A 20,675-nucleotide genomic window follows, 5' to 3' on the forward strand; every position below is an offset into this window, starting at 1 on the left:
CCTAAAAATGTAAAAAGTAATTACAAGTAATGGATGAGTTAATTCCGTATTTAATTATAATTTATAATTTTCGGTAAAACTCAAAAACAAAGATATACTGCTGCAGGGGTGAACTTTACTAATAATCAGAGACTTTAACTGTAGTTTTATAGACACTACTAGAGAAAAAATATATTCTAAAAGAAATAAACAGTAGAAATTCTCTTTGTAAAAAAAAAAAAAAAAAAAAGATGTAGGTGCATTTGTTTACAAATAAACTATTTTTAGACTAGAGGGTCATTTTGGGTCATAGTAAACGTTGATAGATTAAGACGTCTCCATTGATTTTATATAGGTGTCCTACTCCAACTTCCGCTTCAAGCGGTACAATAGTGGGAAAACATTTCTAATCTAATATAGATCTAGATCTAATTCGACAAACTAAAAAATTAATAATTGTATTTCTTGTATAAGTCTAAATATTAAAGTTGTATTATGAATCTAGAGCTACTAGGTAGGAAAATATGCTTTTATTTTTTTGTCGGATGCTTAGAATACTTAGTCTAGATCCCTAAGTCTAGATCTAAGTCTTTTTAAGACTTTTAATATTTATATTTACTTTTAATGATAATGTTTTAATTAACTACTAACTCTACTGAGACTCTACTCTAGTGAAGTGACTGAGTCTAGTCAGTCTAGTGACTAGCTGAGTAAATCACTAGAGTCTAACTGTCTAACAACTCTAACCACAGGCACCACTCTGAGTCACTCTTGTCACTCACTCTTACTGATGGTTACTCTAGTCTCTAGAGTCTAGATTTTCTACTAGATTCTAGATTAATCTAGATCTAACTAAAAATTAAAATATTATAATTATAATATAATCATTAATCTAGATTTCTAGATGAGTAGATCTAGTCATTCTAGTTACATCTAGTGTCTACGCTACGCAGTACCTGTCTAGTCTAGCTAGTCCTAGTGCCTAGTGATCTAGTCTAGATCTAAATTTTAGATTATATAAATATAGACTTGTCTATAGTCTATAGACATAGTCATAGTGTCACATAGATCTAGATTAATCTAGATCTTGATTATATTAATTATATCATTTTATTCATTATTATTAACTACATCATCTAGAAAGTAGAATCAGAATCTAGTTTTAATAAATTTATAAATAACTTTTTTTGATTAAAAGTTTTAAAAAGTAATAAAAGAATGCTCAGATGCTGGTATTCACTGTTATTTATTATTCAGTGATTCACATTTGGTTCATTTGTGTACACTAACAACTTACTGTGACTTAGACTTAGTACCACTACAGCCTGTACACACGTCAGGAGAGCGACTGAGGTCTGAGCCTTGACTGACTCGAGTGAGATTGCAGAGAATCAGAAATGAGATGACTGACTGGTAATCTGATGACCCTTTCACCAATGTCGTTGATTGATCTGAGATTTAGATCTTTTCTAGAATAAATGATAACCTGGGCATTGCCATTAGCAGGTTTGAGTCCCATGCCCATCGCCATGGAAAGGTGCCTATATATTATAATAATAATATAAATCTAGATCTATTTCTAAGAATCTGAATAAGTATATAGGCCTATTATATGTCACAATTGTGTATGAAGAGAGAGCAGTAATGTATTTTCTCTACAATCATAAGACATGCAGATTCTTAGGTGCTATTACATTAGTTTTATTATATACTAGTATTTCAATCATCACTAGATCTATTACACAATCACGTTGACAATGAAATAACACAAGTTAGTGTTAGATATAACTTTCTTGAGTTTAGATCTAGTCAATCTAGACATTTAAAATACTAATACTTTCAGTTTGAAACTCAAATATGTAACAATTACGAAGTGTAGATAAGAGTATATTATATATACAATGTCAGTTTAGTTACAGGAATAATAATAATATGGATGATCAAAGACTAATCCAATCTTGTACAATCAATGACTATCAACCAACTTATCTTTAACTACTTGATTAGCTACTTCACGTTATTTAAATATACAATATTCTAAACCCTCTTTTTTCATATCAGTCTACCAAACTTCACTTTGACTTTCCTTTCATGAATATATTATGCAAAAAACTGATTTTTTTGGAAGCCATTTTTCCATTACTTTTTTCCCTTTCTATTTTTTTGTGATGTCATCTGATGTGATTTGATATTAAATACAGTTAACCAACCATTCACTGGTCATCTGGTTATGCGCCATCATACCCCTTGACCAGCCATGACCTCTTGTTCAGCCTACACACTGTAGTGTGTTACTAGAGTTGATGATAGTTGAGGATGTTGACCACATTTAAGGACATCTGATGAAAGATTTAGAGTACAGCTGTACTTTCATCATATAAAACATTGCTTAAATATTCTTACTATTCATCAAACAATTAAATTTATAGTAGTAGCAAGGAGGATGCATAAGGGTTGGGGTGGTCTTGACTGGGTAGAGGTCAACCATAAGGTGTAACCCTGGTAACAGATACAATCAGGTAGTGGAAATAAGTGAATAGTAAGAAATTTCTAACTAGAATATATTTAGATTTAGGCTGAAGAAAATAATTTGAAGGTATATTATTTTTTAATTTAAGAACTATAGGTTTTTTTTTTTATACTTCCATCTGTTTTTATTTCTGTCCTGCGTTATTTTAATGTTGTTGTTTTGTTTGTTTATTTAACTTTCATTATAATTTATTCCTTCATCCATTGATCTACATTAATTGATTTTTATTATGTGATCGTATTTTTGATTTACATTGTCATGACTGCTAGCACCAAAATGGTAGCACTTAAGCATCACATACTGATTGGTGCAAAGCACTGAATCAGAACTTTTTTTCCTTTAGTCAGCTTGGAAATTTACCTAGTTTTTTTTTTTCTTTTTCAGAGTCATTTGGGCAAAACTTTCCTGAAGATTTTGATGGCACTTTAGATTGTGTCAGCATCGCTATCACATGTGCTTTCAATCGTCAGGGGACCCTCCTGGCAGTTGGCTGCAATGATGGGAGAATAGTTGTATGGGATTTTCTCACGAGGGGCATAGCCAAATTTATCAATGCACATGTGCATCCTGTGTGCTCCTTAAGGTTTGTTTATGTGACCGTGTGTTGATGTGCACCCTATATTCTCATTAAGTTTTTGTGTGTGTGATTGTGTAATTTCACCTTTGCGTTGTGTGCTTTTACCTTTCAATTTACAATTACATAAGAGCGGAACATTTTGTTTATTTTGGTTGTTGATCTTTAAAAAAATATTTAACTCAGTAGTGTTTACTTTTGAATAAAATAATTTATAAATTAATTTGTGTTTAAACTATATCTAATGTTTTATATTTAATCATTAAGAGAAATTAGTACAAATGCAATAATATATCATAGCCAAGTGTTTTTTTTTATTTAATTATGGAGAAAAAAACAAACATCTGTAACTTTATATGTGATAGGTTGATAAAATTGTCTCTTTCTCTTTGTAGATGTTCAACTTATATGTTTGGTCTTACACAAAATAAGATCACCTTATCTTGAATATTTTATTTTTTCATTACTAGTAATTTTTTTACATTTTTTTTCTTCAGCTGGAACAGAAGTGGGAAAAAACTTCTGAGTGCTGCAACAGACAACACTGTGGCTATCTGGGATGTACTCTCTGGGGACAATGATAAAGTGTTTCGTTTTCCTTCACCAGTTTTGAAAGTACAGTGGCATCCAAGGAACAGGTAGAGCCAACATAACTGGAAATTATAATATTCTATTGTGGCGGGATCTGGGTAGACACTGGACTTGGGAAGCAGTTTTGTTATTTGCACAATCATTTCTTTAGAGTTTTTGTAGTACACCAATGATGTTCGATGAAGTTAAAGTTTTGTTTGCACCCATGAGGACAGTCCAGTTGTCTTTGGAAAATATTGAAAAATCCTTAAACCTTTTCTTTGCACATGTTCTTTTTGTATTCACATAATAAAAAATAAAGTAAAGTTCCCAGTTTCAGACCATGGGATCTTTAAGGTAGATGATGTAAAGGTCATCTGTTTCTGTTGCATTCGGTTGACAAGGGTGTCATGTGCCCAGCACAACCGTCAACTGCCTTTACTTTTTCTCAACTAATGTCAAGTACCCATTCAGGGTTCGTACGCAGTCTGGAAAAAGTCTGGAATTTCAAAAATAAAATTTCAGACCTGGAAAAGTCTGGAAAATTGCTACTTTTCTAGGCAATTTTTTTTAATGTCTGGCAAAAGTCTGGAATTTGAAAAAAAAATTAAAAAATCCGATGTCATAAAAAAATGTGGACCGGTAAAACGCTAGATGGGTAGATCTAGTTGGACATAGGGGCTAAATTATTATATATATATTTATATGTCATGGTTAAAAGCATGCGCGATCACGGCTTTGTCGGCGAAATGCCAGCTAATTTCATTTTTTGAAACTAAAACAATGGGTCATTCAGTCGATTGCAGAGGACACCCATCTAGGTCTAGACTCAAGTTCAATGAAACTTTTTCAAAGTTGAAACAAAATCTGATGCTTAGAGCAAATTACAAAAAAAAAACAACAATGTTTAGGCCTACGTGCAGCTTGGATTCTGGATCTAGAAAATCTATTTTAACTAGTTTTAGATCTAGATTTACAATTCAGTGTCTGGAATTAGTTATTAGACTACTTTCTAGATCTAAATCCAAAACTAATCTAATGATTATTGAATTAGAAACGTTTAGATTTAAAGTTCTAGACACTAATATTAATATGGATGCTTCAATTTGTTAACGTGAGTCGGGAAGCTAGTCGTCGTCTCTCCTCTCCCCACCCCCACCCCCCCCCCCCCCCCAACCCCCGCGGCAGGTAAATAAAGTTTGTGAGTGGGGAAGTCTCTCTCTCCCTTTCTTAAATTAGAATACAGATTATAGTAGATAATCTAGTATGATATACATTTAATTTTAGTTTAGATCTAGACTAGATATCAATATTTATACATTTAAAAAACACAATTAAATCAATATTGACATATTATGATTGGGAACTAGATCTAGACATAAGTAGACCACTATTACACATTAAATTTCAATTTCAATACAGTAACTCGCTAGATCTTTAGGCTATCTCTTCCAAAAGAATTATACTAGACTCGACTAGAGGTATTTAACCTACCTAGGCTTGATAGACCTGAAGTCTAAGACTAAGTCTTTGCATTTTAACTAGTATCTATAATGTTTAAGCCACTGGCCCACTGTAAATCTATATAAAAATTCTTTGGGATTTAAAAATAGATTTTACAACTAAGTCAGATCTATTAGGCTATATATACTAACTAGATCTATATATTATTGAGTTGCCTAAGTCTAGGTGCTGCAAGATTAGTGACTTTTTTAAAACATGTTTTGGATGTTCCTTCAGAATTGAAGATTATATTATTACATCCTAGTTGAAACACCTCCCACAGCAGGACCCAGGGGTTAGTTATTAGAAGGGTTTGAACCCAAGACCATGAATATGACAGTCCAGAGCGCATACCACAAGCTCAGGTAGCCATGCATTTTACTGTTAGTGAGTCTGGAAAACATAGATTAATGTCTGGAAAATGTCTGGAATTCATTTTCACAAAAGTTGTATGAACCATGCCATTACATTAAAGCTGGGTTGACTCAGAGGCACCAAAAGATAAAAGAAATAGGATTGGAACCATGACTCCCCATTTCAGAGCCAAGCATTTTACCCTTCAGCCACCACACCTCTCCATTCACATAATACAGAACTTTAAATCTGGGCTTTACTACGGTCAGGAAGCCCTTTAAAAAAAAAATTTTGGCATCTTTGTCTGACTAGAAGACTTCATTGCTAGTACCTTGAATTCTGGTAACGCAGAGATGGAAGAACTACTCCTATATTGTTCTGGCAAAAAACTGGACTCAATTGTTTAATGCCTCATAGCTCCCATACAAATCTAGTGACCTTCCATATACATCATGGAGCTTGGAACACCTCTAACTGTCTACAATGGAGACACCATTGCTAGTACCAGAACAAATTAAATTCTGACCTTTTCAGTCCTTTTTTATGTTTGAGATCCATTTTATTTAGCATATTTACAATTAAACAGTTTTCTTTTTTAATTCCTGCAGCACTCAGTTTTTGGTTTGTCCACTGAAACATGCGGCAGTGTTAATGACTGTGAAAGGGGATCACAAAGTGGTACCACTTGATGATGATGTAAGAACTAGTGACACAACATGTCATGTTTTACTGTAACAACTTGCTGGTTGTCTGTTTGATTTTTTTTAAATTTAATATAGTTTTTTTTTTAAATAATATTATTTACTCTTGCATTTGTAAAATGTGTTCCAAGAAAATATTGTAAACAAGATGACAATATTTGGAGTAAAAAAAGTTGAATTGTTTTATTTAAATTCATTAGGTTAAAAAAGTTGGATTGTTTCATTTAAATTTTATGTTTGTTTCCTCAGTCAGATTTGAACATAATAGCCTCCTTTGACAGAAGGGGACGTTACATATACACAGGGAATGCCAAGGGAAGAGTAAGTTTATCCCTGTCACTTAGACACTAGTAAATTTACTGTTTGCTGTCCTGGTTAGTAAAGTCTGTGAAGCTAAGAACATACCAAATTATTTTCTCCTCAGATTTTAGCTTTTAACATAGACAACCTAGAAATTGCTGCTTCATTTAGAGTCACAACAGGTGGTCTAAACACTACAGCAATCAAGTCTTTAGAGTTTGCAAGGAGAGGAGAGTAAGAATCATATCACTTTTCTTTAATTTTGACTTTTGAAAGAATATACATTCTTTAATAGCCCTATTTCATGATATTCTTTAGATTAGTATACTATACAACTTCAAAGTAATTGGAAACATTTGATAAAGCTAATTTGTAGGTTAGGGGTTGATACCACTCCAAGTTCTTAGTGTCCTTAAAAGTTCTTTTATAAAACTAATCTAAAATTATTTTTCACACCCTCTAAAACTGAGATGTCTTCATGAAGCCAACTAAATACCACACTGCAGTTGTACATTGTATGTGAAACATGATTAGGTCTGCTTCAGCAGTCTATTTTACAAACAATGCAATAATAATAATCAATTGACAATTCACTTATTTTTTTATTTTTTTTTAAATGCAAGCTGTGAACCTATTAGGATGTGCAATAATGCAAGAACTCTTTTGTATTTCACTATTTTTCGTGTAAGCTACAAGTGCATAATTAGGAACTGAGGAAAATAATTTTCGATTTTTTAAATATTTTGAAACATTAATGGAAAAGAAAAATTGAACTATTTTACTTAATGCAAATGTTTTGACATTCAAGTAGTAACATAAAAGTCTTGAGCTACTACATTTAGATATTTCTAAGTTACAACAAAAGTTTCTATCTACGTAACTATTCCTTCACTGTCTACTCTGGGTGTCCACAGATGTTTCTTGGTGAACTCGGCTGACCGAATCATTCGAGTGTATGAGAGTAGGGAGGTGCTGACCTGTGGTAAAGATGGAGAGCCTGAGCCCATGCAGAAACTTCAAGATCTAGTCAACAAGTAGGTCCATTGTTTTCTAGTTGCAATCAGTGTATAAGCATAGTGTTAAATTATTCTCTGAACTAATAGAAACACATTCTAAGTCTAAGCTATAATAAAATTGGGATAGTTCTGAATTGTTTAAGATGGTGAAAATCTTGTTCCATTGTGAAGCTGTTCTTGTTCCCTCTGTGCAGAACCTTATGGAAGAAATGCTGCTTCTCTGGAGATGGTGAATACATTGTAGCTGGGTCAGCCAGGCAGCACTCTCTGTACATCTGGGAAAAGGCTGTGGGGAATTTGGTGAAAATTTTACATGGAACCAAAGGAGAACTGCTTCTTGATGTTGTTGTAAGTGTTTATGTCTTTGAAATGGTTGCTGGAAAGTGTAGAGAAAAAAAGCAAGTGGTATAAGAGATGGGAATCTAACCTTGTTTGTTATATGATTTGATTTGTTTGATATATCTAATGCTCAGTGGAACCATTTATATGTTAACTAAAAACTTACATAACTAAAACTTATATTTATTAGCTTCTTTAACATGATATCCTTTTAAAATGCCTGCAATTATATGGCACTCTCTCTTTCTACTGGAAATTTGGGTATATACAAATGATCTGGCAGCCTGTATCACTGCAAGAAAAAAAAACAATTGGTACTAACTTTTTAAATAAGCCATTAGAATTTATCCTAGATTTTTTTTTTTATAAATGTATCTTTTATGATATAACAGTAAGAACTATTTTGAAGTAATTTCAATTAGTAATGATAGTATCTCAATTTGGATTTGTAAGACTTGTATTGAAAATGCATTGTGAACAAAATATAATGATCTGATCCTTTATGGATGGAACAATTTCTATATGTTTGTCATTATATATTTTGTGATATACAGTTCATAATACAACATAATAGTTGGTTAGAGAACAGATTTCCTTCCTTGTGCAAGTGACAATAGAAAACAAGTATTTGTACAAAGATTGGTGAAAGTATAGAAATATCAAATTTTTCAAAAAAAAATATTTTATATTTTGAAACAAATGTTGTTATTGAAAAAAAAAAATTTTTAATATCATTGTGCACAAAATATGAGGAAATGTCTCAATTTAAATTATATAATAAAATTAATCATAATTAATTCATAGAATTTTAAATCTTCTATTGTACTTTGCATAAATCAATTTTGTTTTTATATGACTTTTTGAATTTATTTTATTTTTTCAGTGGCATCCTGTGAGACCAATCATTGCTTCTATATCAAGTGGTTTGGTGTCAATATGGGCTCAGAATCAAGTGGTTAGTTCATCCTTGAGTGTTTCTTTCTAATGTAAATAGTTTTATTTGCAACAACACCCCATTCAGACAAGGAGAATGTTGAAAAACAATTATTGAAACCAAAATTGGATCTTATAATGTTTTAATTTGAAACTCTTCTGAAATGTGTATTGAACATCTTCCCATTGTACTGTTTGTGTCCAGGAAAACTGGAGTGCTTTTGCACCAGACTTCAAGGAGTTAGATGAGAATGTAGAGTATGATGAAAGAGAGTCAGAGTTTGATCTTGAGGATGAGGACAAAGAGAAAGAAGAGAGTAAAGGTAAGCTGCCAGGGTATTTACCTTTTTGTTGCCTATTAATAGGACCTATATGTTTACTGGGAAAGAATGAAATGGTAATAGATGATTCTTTAAAATCTGTTCATTCAAGTTCTTTTTTTTTTATACATATAAAATTTTAAAAAAGCAAAGCAAAAAAAAAAAAGTTTTATTGCTTGATTGCTATGTAGTGTGGGACGACAATGTAGCCAATTGTCTTAAACAGTTTGATCCTTTTGATCAAGTGGAATTCCCTTTTAAGGTTGAAGACTCATAATGCAGTAACTTGCTTTGGCAATGTCTTAAGGTCCTACGGCTATTTAGCCCCATTTCTGTCTTCCCATTGAATCTTGTCTACGGCTGTATTAGTGGTCTTACTTTAAAATGTCTGTATTGCAACTAAATCTTGTCTACTACAGTATGAGTGATTCTACTTAAAACTACTACAGTATGAGTGATTCTATTTAAAATGTGTATGTTGCAAGAAAGAGGTAGTAAAATATAAAGGCTAAGTCAGTCCCTTTTGGTTTAGTAGTCTACCAAATCCTCACTACGCCTCATGCGTCCTACCAAATTTGGAAGATATAATACATTAAATTAACTTTTTGTTGTTTTTTTAAGCTCCTGTTGAAGAAGATACAGAGGTAGATGTGTGTACAGTGGAACCTATACAAGCATTTGTTAGCAGGTAATTCACTTTACATTGATACTCTTTCAATTATACACAAAAATATTGTGTACATTTGTTATGTCTAAGGAATTCATTTAAAGGTCTTTATGCTGGCCACATGACACCCTGCTCATTAACCATTGGCTAAAGAAACAGATGACCTTAACATCATCTGCCCCACAGATCACAAGGTCTGAAAAGGGAACTTTACTTTACTTTTTGGGTATTGAGCATGATTAATTTTCAGCCTAGTCAAAGAATATTATAAATACACATCATTTACTTCATAGTTGGGAGGCGCTGTGGCTGAGCGGTAAAGAGCTTGGTTTCCAAACTGAGGGTCCAAGGTTCGAATCGTGATGAAGACTGGGATTTTTAATTTCGGGATCTTTGGACGCCTAGAGTTCACTCAGCTGGAATGGGTACCTGACATTAGTTGGGGAAAAGTAATGGGGTTGGTCATTGTGCTGGCCACACAACACCTTTGTTAACCATGGGCCACAGAAATAGATTACCTTTATATCATTGCAAGGTCTGAAAGGGGAACATTTCATAGTTGATGATAAAAAGATAAAGTCTTAGTGATCTTAGGTTTTTCTATACATCTTATTTCATTTCTCTTTAACTTTTTTTGACTGCCACTTAACTTTTAAGTTTCCCATTGAAGCTATGAGATTTTTTTAATAAAGCTAACAGCCTATGTTCCTGTATTTAAGGTCATCAGTGAATGAGAATATTGTAACCAGCATTAATATCTTTACTTTCCCTAACAAATTGTGAGGGTATTGGTCACAGTTTGGTGGATTCAAAGACATCCTAAAAGTACAAATTCTTCACCAGGATTCAAATGTGAGAACGACCACCACAACCCCATCCCATCACTAGAACATTTTCACCACTTCCACACTCACTCATCATTTTTTTTCTATGTCAGTGACGAAGATGAAGAGGACAAAGAGGCTCTGTTGTTCCTGCCTGTATCTCCTGATGTTGAAGAGCCAGAAGATGGTTGGCAGGCAAGCTCTGAAGCTGTAAGTTAACAGTGTCTTGTCCTCTATCTCAGTGTACAAACGTTTGGTTTGGCTGTGTGTGACTTGCTTTGAGAAGTATGTTTTGTTTTTTGTTTGTTTGTTCTTTTTTTGGTCAAAATAGCAGAAAAATGTCTCAAAAGTTGTTTCCTCTGTTTGCATGGAACATTATTTATTTGTATTTATTTATTTTTACATTTATGTAAATATAAGTGTTATAAAGTATAACAAAGGCTTTTTTTTTTTAAATATTTTTTCAAAGCATGCATCACCTTATTGTAGTAAAATTGAAGCATTAGTAATTTGATCATAATTATCAATTCTTTCACTAACTATTGATGAAATTAAGCTTCTTTAGAAAGTGGTGGTCATTTTTGATTCAGTATATTTTTTTCTTGTCTTCTTCATTTTTCTTTTATTCCTTTTTTTCCTTCTTCTTCTTCTATTATGTATTCTATTTATTGTCATTCTTAAAAGCATTGCTTCAACTTTAGGCATTTGTCTACACAATGGAGAGACTCAGGCAATTAGTTAAACACAAAGTGAAGTATTTGGAAAATAAAACAAATTAGAGAAAAAATGTCCAAGACTGTTTACTTAGGCATTCCAATTAGTTGGCATATCAAGCAACAGACTAATACTAAGTATACATTTGAATGACAAAAATCAAATCTGGCAATTACCATTTATGATATTTTCTGTAATTTTCAAATATGTATTAGATCTAATAGCTGTCAGGTTTAGGAACTGTCACTTCTTGCGTAATCACATTCAAAATAGCCTAATTTGGAGAATAATTTTGATGAAAGTTACATTTTGCTTCTTTCTATTTAAACTGAATGTGTTTTTTTCTTTTACTTACAAAGTAACGTTTACAATCTTTCCTTTTTTAATCATTTAATACGATGTCTAACTGGTAACCTAATACTAGTTCATTGTTTTAATAGTTGTGTATTCAAACAGAAATGCTACATTTGAAAACAAAATTGAACCAAATGTTACTGTTCCCTTGCACCTTTATGATTTGCATGTGAGGTATTCAAACATTGATTTATATCCTGTCAAAAGTCGCCCATAATACATCTAATAGACTTTTTTAAAAACATTTTTCACAATTTTCTCAGAATTCAGTTACAAAATTTCTGCTACCATCTTATTAGAGGCTTATTGGATCTTCTTAAATTATTATTTTTTTTTTTTTTTAATTTATTTTATCAGGCAGTTTATAGTTACTTTTTGGCGCAGATCTAGAACTTCATATTAAATGCTCAATTGTTTTTCTCTTGTGAACTTAACAGTCGAATGAATTTTAACAAATTCAATATTTATATTTGTTAAAAAATATATACTGCTAAAAAAAAATACTGCTAAAGGATTACATCCTTTGTTTGTCAAAGTAATAGTAAAGTTCCCCTTTTAAATCTTGTGATCTATGGGGCATATGATGTTAAGGTCATCTGTTTCTATGGTCAACAGTTTATAAGCAGGCTGACATGTGGCCAACACAAGAACCAAGCTCCTTTACTTTCCCCAACTAAAGTCAGGTGGTACTCATTAGAGACATTGACTCAAAGGCGCCCTAATAATCCTAAAATTCAAAATCCCAGTCTTCACAGAGATTTGAACTTAGGACCCCAGGTTTGGAAACCAAACTACTTATAAATCACTGGTAATTATCACTTGGAAGAGTTTTGATTTTTCAGGGACAATATTTATTATTTTGAGACTTGTAGCATTTCTGTTTTTTTGTAGCATAAAACAAAACATAATACACTCTGTACTTGTTGAATAGAAGAAAGAATCCCTGAAAAACTAGGGCACGACATGGTCTAAAAATGTACCATAAAATTAAAAATCTAACATAAAATTTAAAAATCTAAAACCTAAATTTGTCCTCTTCTGTACTTGGTCTAAATAAGTGATACACAATTGTATTATGTTTGGTTTGTCAGTATGTTTTTATTTTGATATATGTGTATGATTATGTGACTTTGAAAACACAAGCTACTGACATTGTCTGTAAGGATTTTGCATTTTATTTATTTTCTTTTTTTTTTGTGTGTGCTTATCATGTGTCTTGTTTTTATTTTGCTCCCTCATTGATTATTCTGAGCAGAAAAGAACATCGCAGGGTGCCATACCCAGAGTACCGGTAACAATCACTCTGTTTTTTTTGTTTTGCTAATTTCTGTTTGTATGTTTCTAGTTTTTAATGTCTACAATGGGGAATGTATTAGAGCACTAGAAAGTTAGTCCTATATATGACAAGAAGCTTTGTCACACTATGAATCAAACAAATATTTGGTTTCAAGATGTGAAAATAGCCATCATATCACATATATATAAACAAATTTGGTTGTGTAGTTGGATTGGGTACTAGGAGAATGTGGTATAAAGCAGTAAAATAATAAAGTCTGTTGAAAGGTGGTCACTTAGAGGTAGGGAACTAGCACAGTTTCCCATGTTGAATACCTCTTGCTTTTCTTAATAGGATGTGGAAAGATTTTACTCTTAACATTGCCAGTGGAGGACATTGATTTTATGAGGTCAGCTAAGTTCATCCATTAATATTGAGCTGGAAAATATTTTTATTTTGATAATACTTCTTAAGTATTCTCATTTGAGACTAAACACTTTGACTTAGAGAGTTTGTAGCAGTTGTTGTATGGTAATCTACATGCTGTGTGTTAAATGCAATGGGTCAGGGCTTGAGTGCTATAAGGACAAAAGATTATTGTCATTTACTTTTAGCATTTTGTAGTTTCATTGCTCTGCATGGTAAAAAATTGAGACTAGCTCTAATTAGTTACACTTAATCATTGATGTAAAATAGGTCTATAAATTATTTTATTTTCATTTAAATATAAATGCTACATTTACATTTTTTAAAATTGAAATAACAATATTTCTATCTGGGTTAATCATTACAATATAGTACATTCATTTCAAATCCCATTTAATTTTTTTTAATCATACTTGTCAATATTAGGTAGATGTTATGTAGTCATGATAACTTGAGAGGAAGCTGAGTTCCATTCATTATTTGTTGCTAAAAATTATTCGAGCTTCTTTCAAATAAATTTAAAAATTACTTTCTTCAATCATCCAGTTTATAAGAACTGTGGTCAATGTCAGTCAAGTATCTATCCAAAACATCTTGATTTAACTTGGTTACATTTTGTGTTGATCATTATTTTTTTTTTGTTCAATTTTTTGTTACAAATTTAAAATTTGATGAGGACTTTTTGTTTAAGAGTTTGTTTGATATTAATTTTTTAAGTAATTTCTGTTGATAATTCAAAGTTATTAAAAACTAATTTGTTTTATTCAGTGACGTAGTGATGTATCTATTTGAGAAATAGAGTTTGCTAGTTTGTGACAAACATTTAGACATTTTCTATTAAACTAAAGAAATCAGAACATAAAAAGAGAAAATATGTGCTTTAGCTAATTTCTTTCTTAATGTTTGCTACATTATTTTTCCTTTTAATTTCCAGGAATATTTTTCACAGATACTTGAAGTTTGTTTTAAGTTGTTCATTTTTTTAAATACAATACTCACTTAGCAACCAGTTTATTTATGTAACTGAACAGCTTAGAGACAAGTGCTTCCCCAAATCCTAACTGCTTCTCAAATACCAATTTGGCTTTCTACATTTATTCCTAGTTTGATGAAATTCATTAGATAAGGCAGCTTCTCTGATGTCATTTTATTTGTAATCTGCTAGTCAATACTGAAACATTATTTGGTTTCCTAGAAATGCTTTTTAATGATTTCAGAAAGTTTTTTCACTTGATCTTCAAGTTGTTACTTCCAGTAAATATGTTATCATGTGTTATTGGTTCCTTGTGACACAGCTTCATAGGCAATCTTTAAATTTTACATACTTTTTAATTTTATTTCTTCCTACTTTAAATACAATTATCTGTGACATATTAGCTTGAAATAAATCTTGTCTAGAGGTTATCACATGCCTTCAAGGAAGATTGCATTGACATTAAGTGTTCAAGTTGTAACAAAATTACAAATATTATTGAATCATATTCAAAAGTCTATAATCTTCAGATACGTTTGAGCATATGTCCATGATAGTAAATGCACATTCACAAACATAATAAAATATTGCGCGTGACTTTGTCTTTACCAAATGTTGTTGTTCTTGACAGTAGATGTTACATTTATTGAATTTTTTGTTGCCCTCTAGGCTAACACTTTTTTTTTCTGTGCGCAGAACATGCCCTTTACGCTGAATGCAATCTTGATTGAGATGCTTCAATCTTATTGCAGTATTTTTAAGTCAGAATCCTTTGGCCACCAAAATAAGTGTCACTTTGTCTTTACTGTGGTCTCTGGGTTGTTCTGTGAACAGTTTAAAGAGGTTTGAGTTTTAAAATCAAGATTGAGTTCATTCCTTGTCATCTCTTGGAAATGAGGCCTGATGTTTTGGCAATGATTTCTTTATGTTCACAATGACAAAGCTGTCACCTGCAAGGTTGTCTGACCTTAGATGCTAGGATATGTTGCATCAGGTTCTATACCATCCAGTTAGGCGCTTCCTCGCTGTGTCTTATGCGTAATGCAGATAGGTCAAACAGAGGTAACACTCAAATAACAAAATCGAAATAACACAGGTGAAAGGCCAACAATAGAAGTTAGTCGACGTTGATAGCAAATGTTGAACAAGAAGTGTAATACTAACCAAGGGAACCATCGAATGTCATCAAGCTAAATCTGTACTTCACTTAGTAAAGCCGACCGTACTCTAGCTGCCAAAATCTTCTGTTCACCTCCTAGTCTTGTCTTTAACTCATCACGTCATTGTCTCCAAGTCACAACTTTCCCACCTTATGAAACAACTGTTCGTGACAAATTCCTAATCGTGCCATAACAATCCTCCCTTGTCCTGTTCCCATTTCAGACCTTGTGGCCTATAGGGCAGATGATGTAAAGGTCATCTGTTTCTGTGGCCAACGATTAACGAGGGTGTCATGTGGCCAGCACAACAACCAACCGCCATTACTTTTCCCCAACTAATGTCAGGTACCCATAAGAGCTGGGTGGACTCAACAATCCTTAAGCAACTTTATATTCTGGTTAGGTTTTAGGTTATTGTTGGCTGGTTTAGTCAATACAATAAGCCCTGCACATAATTTTCTCTTCCTGTGAGTTCTGTATTCAGCTCATAAAATGTATACATTTTGAAATATAAGACAGGTATTGGGCTTTATATTGCCTTATATTTTGCCTAATGAGTTGATTCTAGACATTGAAGCTCAAATATCAGATGTACTGATATTTCTTGTGTGCTTTATAAACAAATGAATATCAAGAGTAAAAGATCCATTTTTGTCCTTTGAATTTCACATGCAGAGTTTCAGCTGGTGTGTCTGCACTTAGTTTTGTCTCAGTAAAACAAGAAGCACTGTCGTGTTATGTTAACCTAACGTCCCATCATTGCCATGCACATACTAAGACTTTGCTTTTTCTTTTTTTTTTTTTTTTACTTATGGCAAAATTGTCGCTAAAAACCTCAACTTCATTCATTAATTCTAAAATATTTTAAACGAAATAATTGAAACTAGATATGTTAGCCTAAATAAAAGTACATCTTTCTAGAGAAAGATATTTATTTATTTCCCATTCACATTATTTGTAGATTTTAAAAACCTACCGTACATAAGAAATGAGGAGTAAGCTCTAATTCTTCATTTTTACTTTTCATTTCACTCAGCATTTTGCTAGAATTATTTTTTAAATTGCTGATAGCAACTTTAATTTGGCTGATATTTTGCTTCTTCCAATATTTTATCCTAGAACCTGTTTATTTTTCCCTACATTTAATTAGACTTTCAATTTATACATTTCTATTGCTTTTTATTTGAATGTTAGTCTTATTGGCCATGTTATTTTGATTAATTACCTTGACAAATCTGAAATAAATGATATTTACAATGTAAATTCTGCTTAATTTTCTTGAAAATAATGTAAGTTTATTTTTTTCTTTTTATGAAGTTATTTTTAAGCTAATTACTATCTAATGCTAAAATTGACTATGTTATTTTCACTCGTATTCTGCAGTTTTTCCATACATATGTTAGGCATGAAAATGTTAAGTCTGCTGAAATAAAACAACTTCATAGTAAGGATAATTATATTTCACTAATTAATATCCGATCTCCACTTCTATTGTTTGTATAGAATGATGACCAAACTACAGCTGTACCAGAGAAAAAGAAATCTCAGGCCCCTGAAACACCAACAAGTAAGTAGCACTAATAAAAGAACTTGATTTATTTATCATGCAAATACAGATATTTAATACTAGGCTTTTGGGTTGTAGGATAAGTTGGATTTTAATATAAATTTGATATGACATTAAGTCTTTTAGTTTACTATTTTATTAGGAACTAAAAGTGGATTAGTCAAACTCAATGATAGTGACCTATTAGTTTGTGTTTTAAGGGACCTTGATATAAGTACAGTCATCTTATGTCTTGTTTGTCTTCTGTATAAGTCATCTTGCTATGTCCTGTTTGTCTTTTGTATAAGTCTTCTTGCTATGTCCTGTTTGTCTTCTCTGTCTGACTCAGCTGGAGACAAGAGAACCAGACACAGTCATGACAGTGACAAAAAAAGAAATCAGTCGGATGGTCCACCGTCAGGAAAGAAAAAAAAGACAAAAATGATGGACATTGACTTACCAGATGCACCTCGTGACGGTGAGTTTTCTTCTCAAATTGTGAAGTAATAGAATTTTAACTTGTGTCGGTGGTGAGTACTTATACTTTTCTTTTGTGTGCTAAATCATAGAAGAATGCACCTTTGTTGCCGTATTGCTTTTTGTTTATCTAGCCTCTTTCTTACTATTGGAGATGATGTTTTATCTCTGTAATGCTTGCTATTGTCATCTTAGGTTAGGCTAAGTGTGTGACACTGTTTTGTACTCTCTTGCAGTTGTTTCACTGCCTAGTTTTGTAAAAATAGTCTTTTAAAGACTTTTGTCTTTGGGATCAGGGAGCTAGTGATAGGATTGTAGATTGGGTCTACACTGGAGTCAGCTGTTTGTTAGTGTTGTGCCATTTGTTGTCTAGAGTGCCGAATATGTACTGAGGTGGTGTGTTGAGCTTGTGAGACTGGTAGGTGCAGAATGCTTAATGGGACATTACAAAATATATATGTAAAATAATTCATTATTTGTGATTATGTTCATACCATCAAAAGAGGATGTATCACCATTTAATTCATTGTAAATAATTCATCATGTTGAATATATTGACTATGTTAACAGCTCCTCAGTTATTTATCATTAAGTACGAATGTGTACAATAAATGTCAGTGACCTGGGCGAACACGCCAAGGCTTTTAAGACAACCCTGACTGAATAGTATTTGAATGTTGCCTCATAATAAATCTTACTAAAGCAATTGCTCATATTTTGATGTGCTATATTCACATTTTCTGTCAGTTTCCTGATTCATAGATCTTTTGTTGTTTATTCTTAGCAGATTAAACTAAAAATTTCTTTTAATGTTAAACTATAAAGATTTTAAATTATCAGTCTGCAAATTATCTTCACATAGTTTCATTTCATTGTAAAAAAAAAAGGGGAAGTAATGCAGCATTTTAATTATATACAGTAAAATCTTGTTATTTGGACCATCATGGGACACAATAATTTTGGGTCCTTTTAACCAGTGATTTGTTTAACCAGATTCGATTGTATGATGAAATTGTTTTAGTACATTAGAATTTGGTCAGTATAAGTGTCTGGTGTAATTTAACTAGTGGTTTGATTAATCAGATTTAATTTTTTTTTTAAATTATATTATGAACGCATGAATTGAACTTTAGTCGATGATGTGGGCTATTTATCAAAATATTTTCACTATGGTGCCATTTAATTTTACAGAAATTCATCCAATACTCAACGTAAAGAAACCTCAGGAGAAAACCCATTCCAAAAAGTCCAAGCCTCAAAAATCCAAATCTTCAAAGCAAGAAAAGTCTAGACATAAAGATAGAAACAAGGGAGATGATGGGGCTGGTGAGAATGCAGGTAAAGGGAGACAGTACTATTGACAGGGGAGATCATTTATGTTGTATATGTTACTAATTTTAATGAAATATCCTGAATTTACAAGTCTAGGTAGCAGCATGTTTGCCATATGATATAATTCTTAGAATAATACATAATGTAAATGTAAAAAAAAAATAACAGTTTGACTTAATGATAAAATCAGCAGATAATGTGCATTCAGTGATATTTTTAATTTCATTACAACAGACTTAGAACATTGCCTATTTTGGCTAACTGAAGATTTCAGTCATGAATCTTGGTGATGTGTAACCTGACTAGTGATTTAAGAAATCTTCAAGGTTTACTTAATCAGTACCTGATTGGGTAGAGGCAGTCATTGTGCTGGCCATATACTGCTCTTGTAAACTGTTGGCCATAGAAATGAGTTTTGTCTAATGCTGAACACTTTTGGTCTTCATGACCTTCATAATGACAATCATCATGTTGCCATTGCAATGCTATTACTGGCTAATTATATGCTAGTGATTTATAACCAATAACTACTGATGTTACTAGACCATTTTTTAAATAAGTATTTGGCTATATTGGATCACATGTCCTCTTTGTCCTGGGGCAGATCAAAACTGATCCTTTGTTCATCTTTAACAACTCTCTTTACACAAGAGAGAATTCAATTCAAACTTGTCATAGTGGCCTCATGTAAAGGCAGTCAGTGATATTTAAGATAAAGCTTTTATTTACTGTCCATCATCAAATTGCTGCAATGTGTTGAGCAAGAGGTCGACATATACGTTGAAACTTTTGCCGCAAAGTGTTTAGTAAGAGGGTGAGATAAAAGTTGAAACTTTTGCCGCAATGTGTTTGTCCTGTGACTAATGCACATACTTTTGTTTCCTCAGCTTCAGGCTATTGAGTTGTCCAGTGTTAGGATTAGTCTAAATGAAACACTTCTAGTAGCTAGTCAGGCACACACATACACACACTGAGGTCGTAAACTTAAGTGCTGTACAGAACAACATACGTCACAATCAAAACATTTCCTTTGTGATGGTAAGGTTTTTTTTGTTTGAAACAAAAGGTTTGAAATAAATAGTGCAGGGAATCACATTTGGAAGGGCTTTGAATTCCAAAAATGCTGTGCACATGCTTTTTATATTTTGTGATCCACATCCATGATAAAAACATTATTACAAATAGCAGTCTCTTTAGATATTGTACTAATAGACTCTGTATGTCAAGTCATAACTTTGACATTACGGTATTGATCTATTTAAAATGATTTGTAAATGTTTATATAAAATCCAAGCTCATTGTATATATTGGTTTATTGTAAATACAGCATGTTGTTTTGTAGACTATCTTTTTTTTTTTTTTTTTGTATATAATTTGTCTAATAAAATGGTAAAATATAAAACTTGAGGCTTTTTGTGTTTTATTATTAAACAGTTTTTGACCTACATAATACAATATCTAAGACTGCTTTATTGATCCTCATGGAAATTTGTTGTGATTACACACACTCTTTTGACAACACAACAGAAACACACACATAAATAGAACAGACACAACATAAAGAGTTCATTCAGTGACTACACACAGACATCTTTTCAATTGAAATAAAGAGTTCTTTCAGTGACTAGACACAGACATTTTCAATTGATATAAAGACAGGGGTATGTGGTCCATAAGACTGACTCATCAAAAGTGCTACCATGGCTGTTTCTTCAAGTGGGTGTATTCTATCAAAACAATCATGTGGTATGGATACATATTATAGTGTGTTAACATATTTTCACAACTGATTCATTGAAAGCTGATG

At 32.2% G+C, this 20,675-nt stretch overlaps 1 protein-coding gene across 6 annotated transcripts; it reads left to right on the top strand.

Moving 5' to 3' along the window:
- Nucleotides 1-335: 335 nt before the first annotated feature.
- Nucleotides 336-19,826, top strand: LOC106065731 (retinoblastoma-binding protein 5 homolog). Of its 6 annotated transcripts, XM_056010196.1 has the most exons (18): nt 336-493; nt 2,894-3,092; nt 3,581-3,721; nt 6,119-6,206; nt 6,461-6,532; nt 6,636-6,745; nt 7,426-7,545; nt 7,722-7,875; nt 8,750-8,821; nt 9,005-9,122; nt 9,741-9,807; nt 10,724-10,820; nt 12,934-12,969; nt 13,927-13,956; nt 17,017-17,080; nt 17,409-17,537; nt 18,728-18,874; nt 19,756-19,826. In XM_056010196.1, the coding sequence occupies exons 1-18, from the start codon at nt 475-477 to the stop codon at nt 19,767-19,769; spliced, it is 1,677 nt and encodes a 558-aa protein (XP_055866171.1). In that variant the 5' UTR covers nt 336-474; the 3' UTR covers nt 19,770-19,826. The 6 variants fall into 6 exon arrangements, with proteins under 6 accessions (XP_055866171.1, XP_055866169.1, XP_055866172.1 ...); XM_056010194.1 differs by having other exon boundaries at nt 18,728-19,826; XM_056010197.1 differs by having other exon boundaries at nt 13,927-13,947; nt 18,728-19,826.
- Nucleotides 19,827-20,675: the final 849 nt, after the last annotated feature.

This window comes from Biomphalaria glabrata, chromosome 14, assembly GCF_947242115.1.
Source record: "Biomphalaria glabrata chromosome 14, xgBioGlab47.1, whole genome shotgun sequence".
In the NCBI taxonomy this organism is placed as follows: domain Eukaryota; kingdom Metazoa; phylum Mollusca; class Gastropoda; family Planorbidae; genus Biomphalaria; species Biomphalaria glabrata.

Coding starts and splice junctions, on each gene's coding strand:
- LOC106065731 (XM_056010194.1), top strand. Junction 10,821..12,933: donor GGCAGGCAAGCTCTGAAGCT/GTAAGTTAACAG, acceptor TATTCTGAGCAG/AAAAGAACATCGCAGGGTGC. Junction 13,957..17,016: donor CTGTGGTCAATGTCAGTCAA/GTATCTATCCAA, acceptor TTGTTTGTATAG/AATGATGACCAAACTACAGC.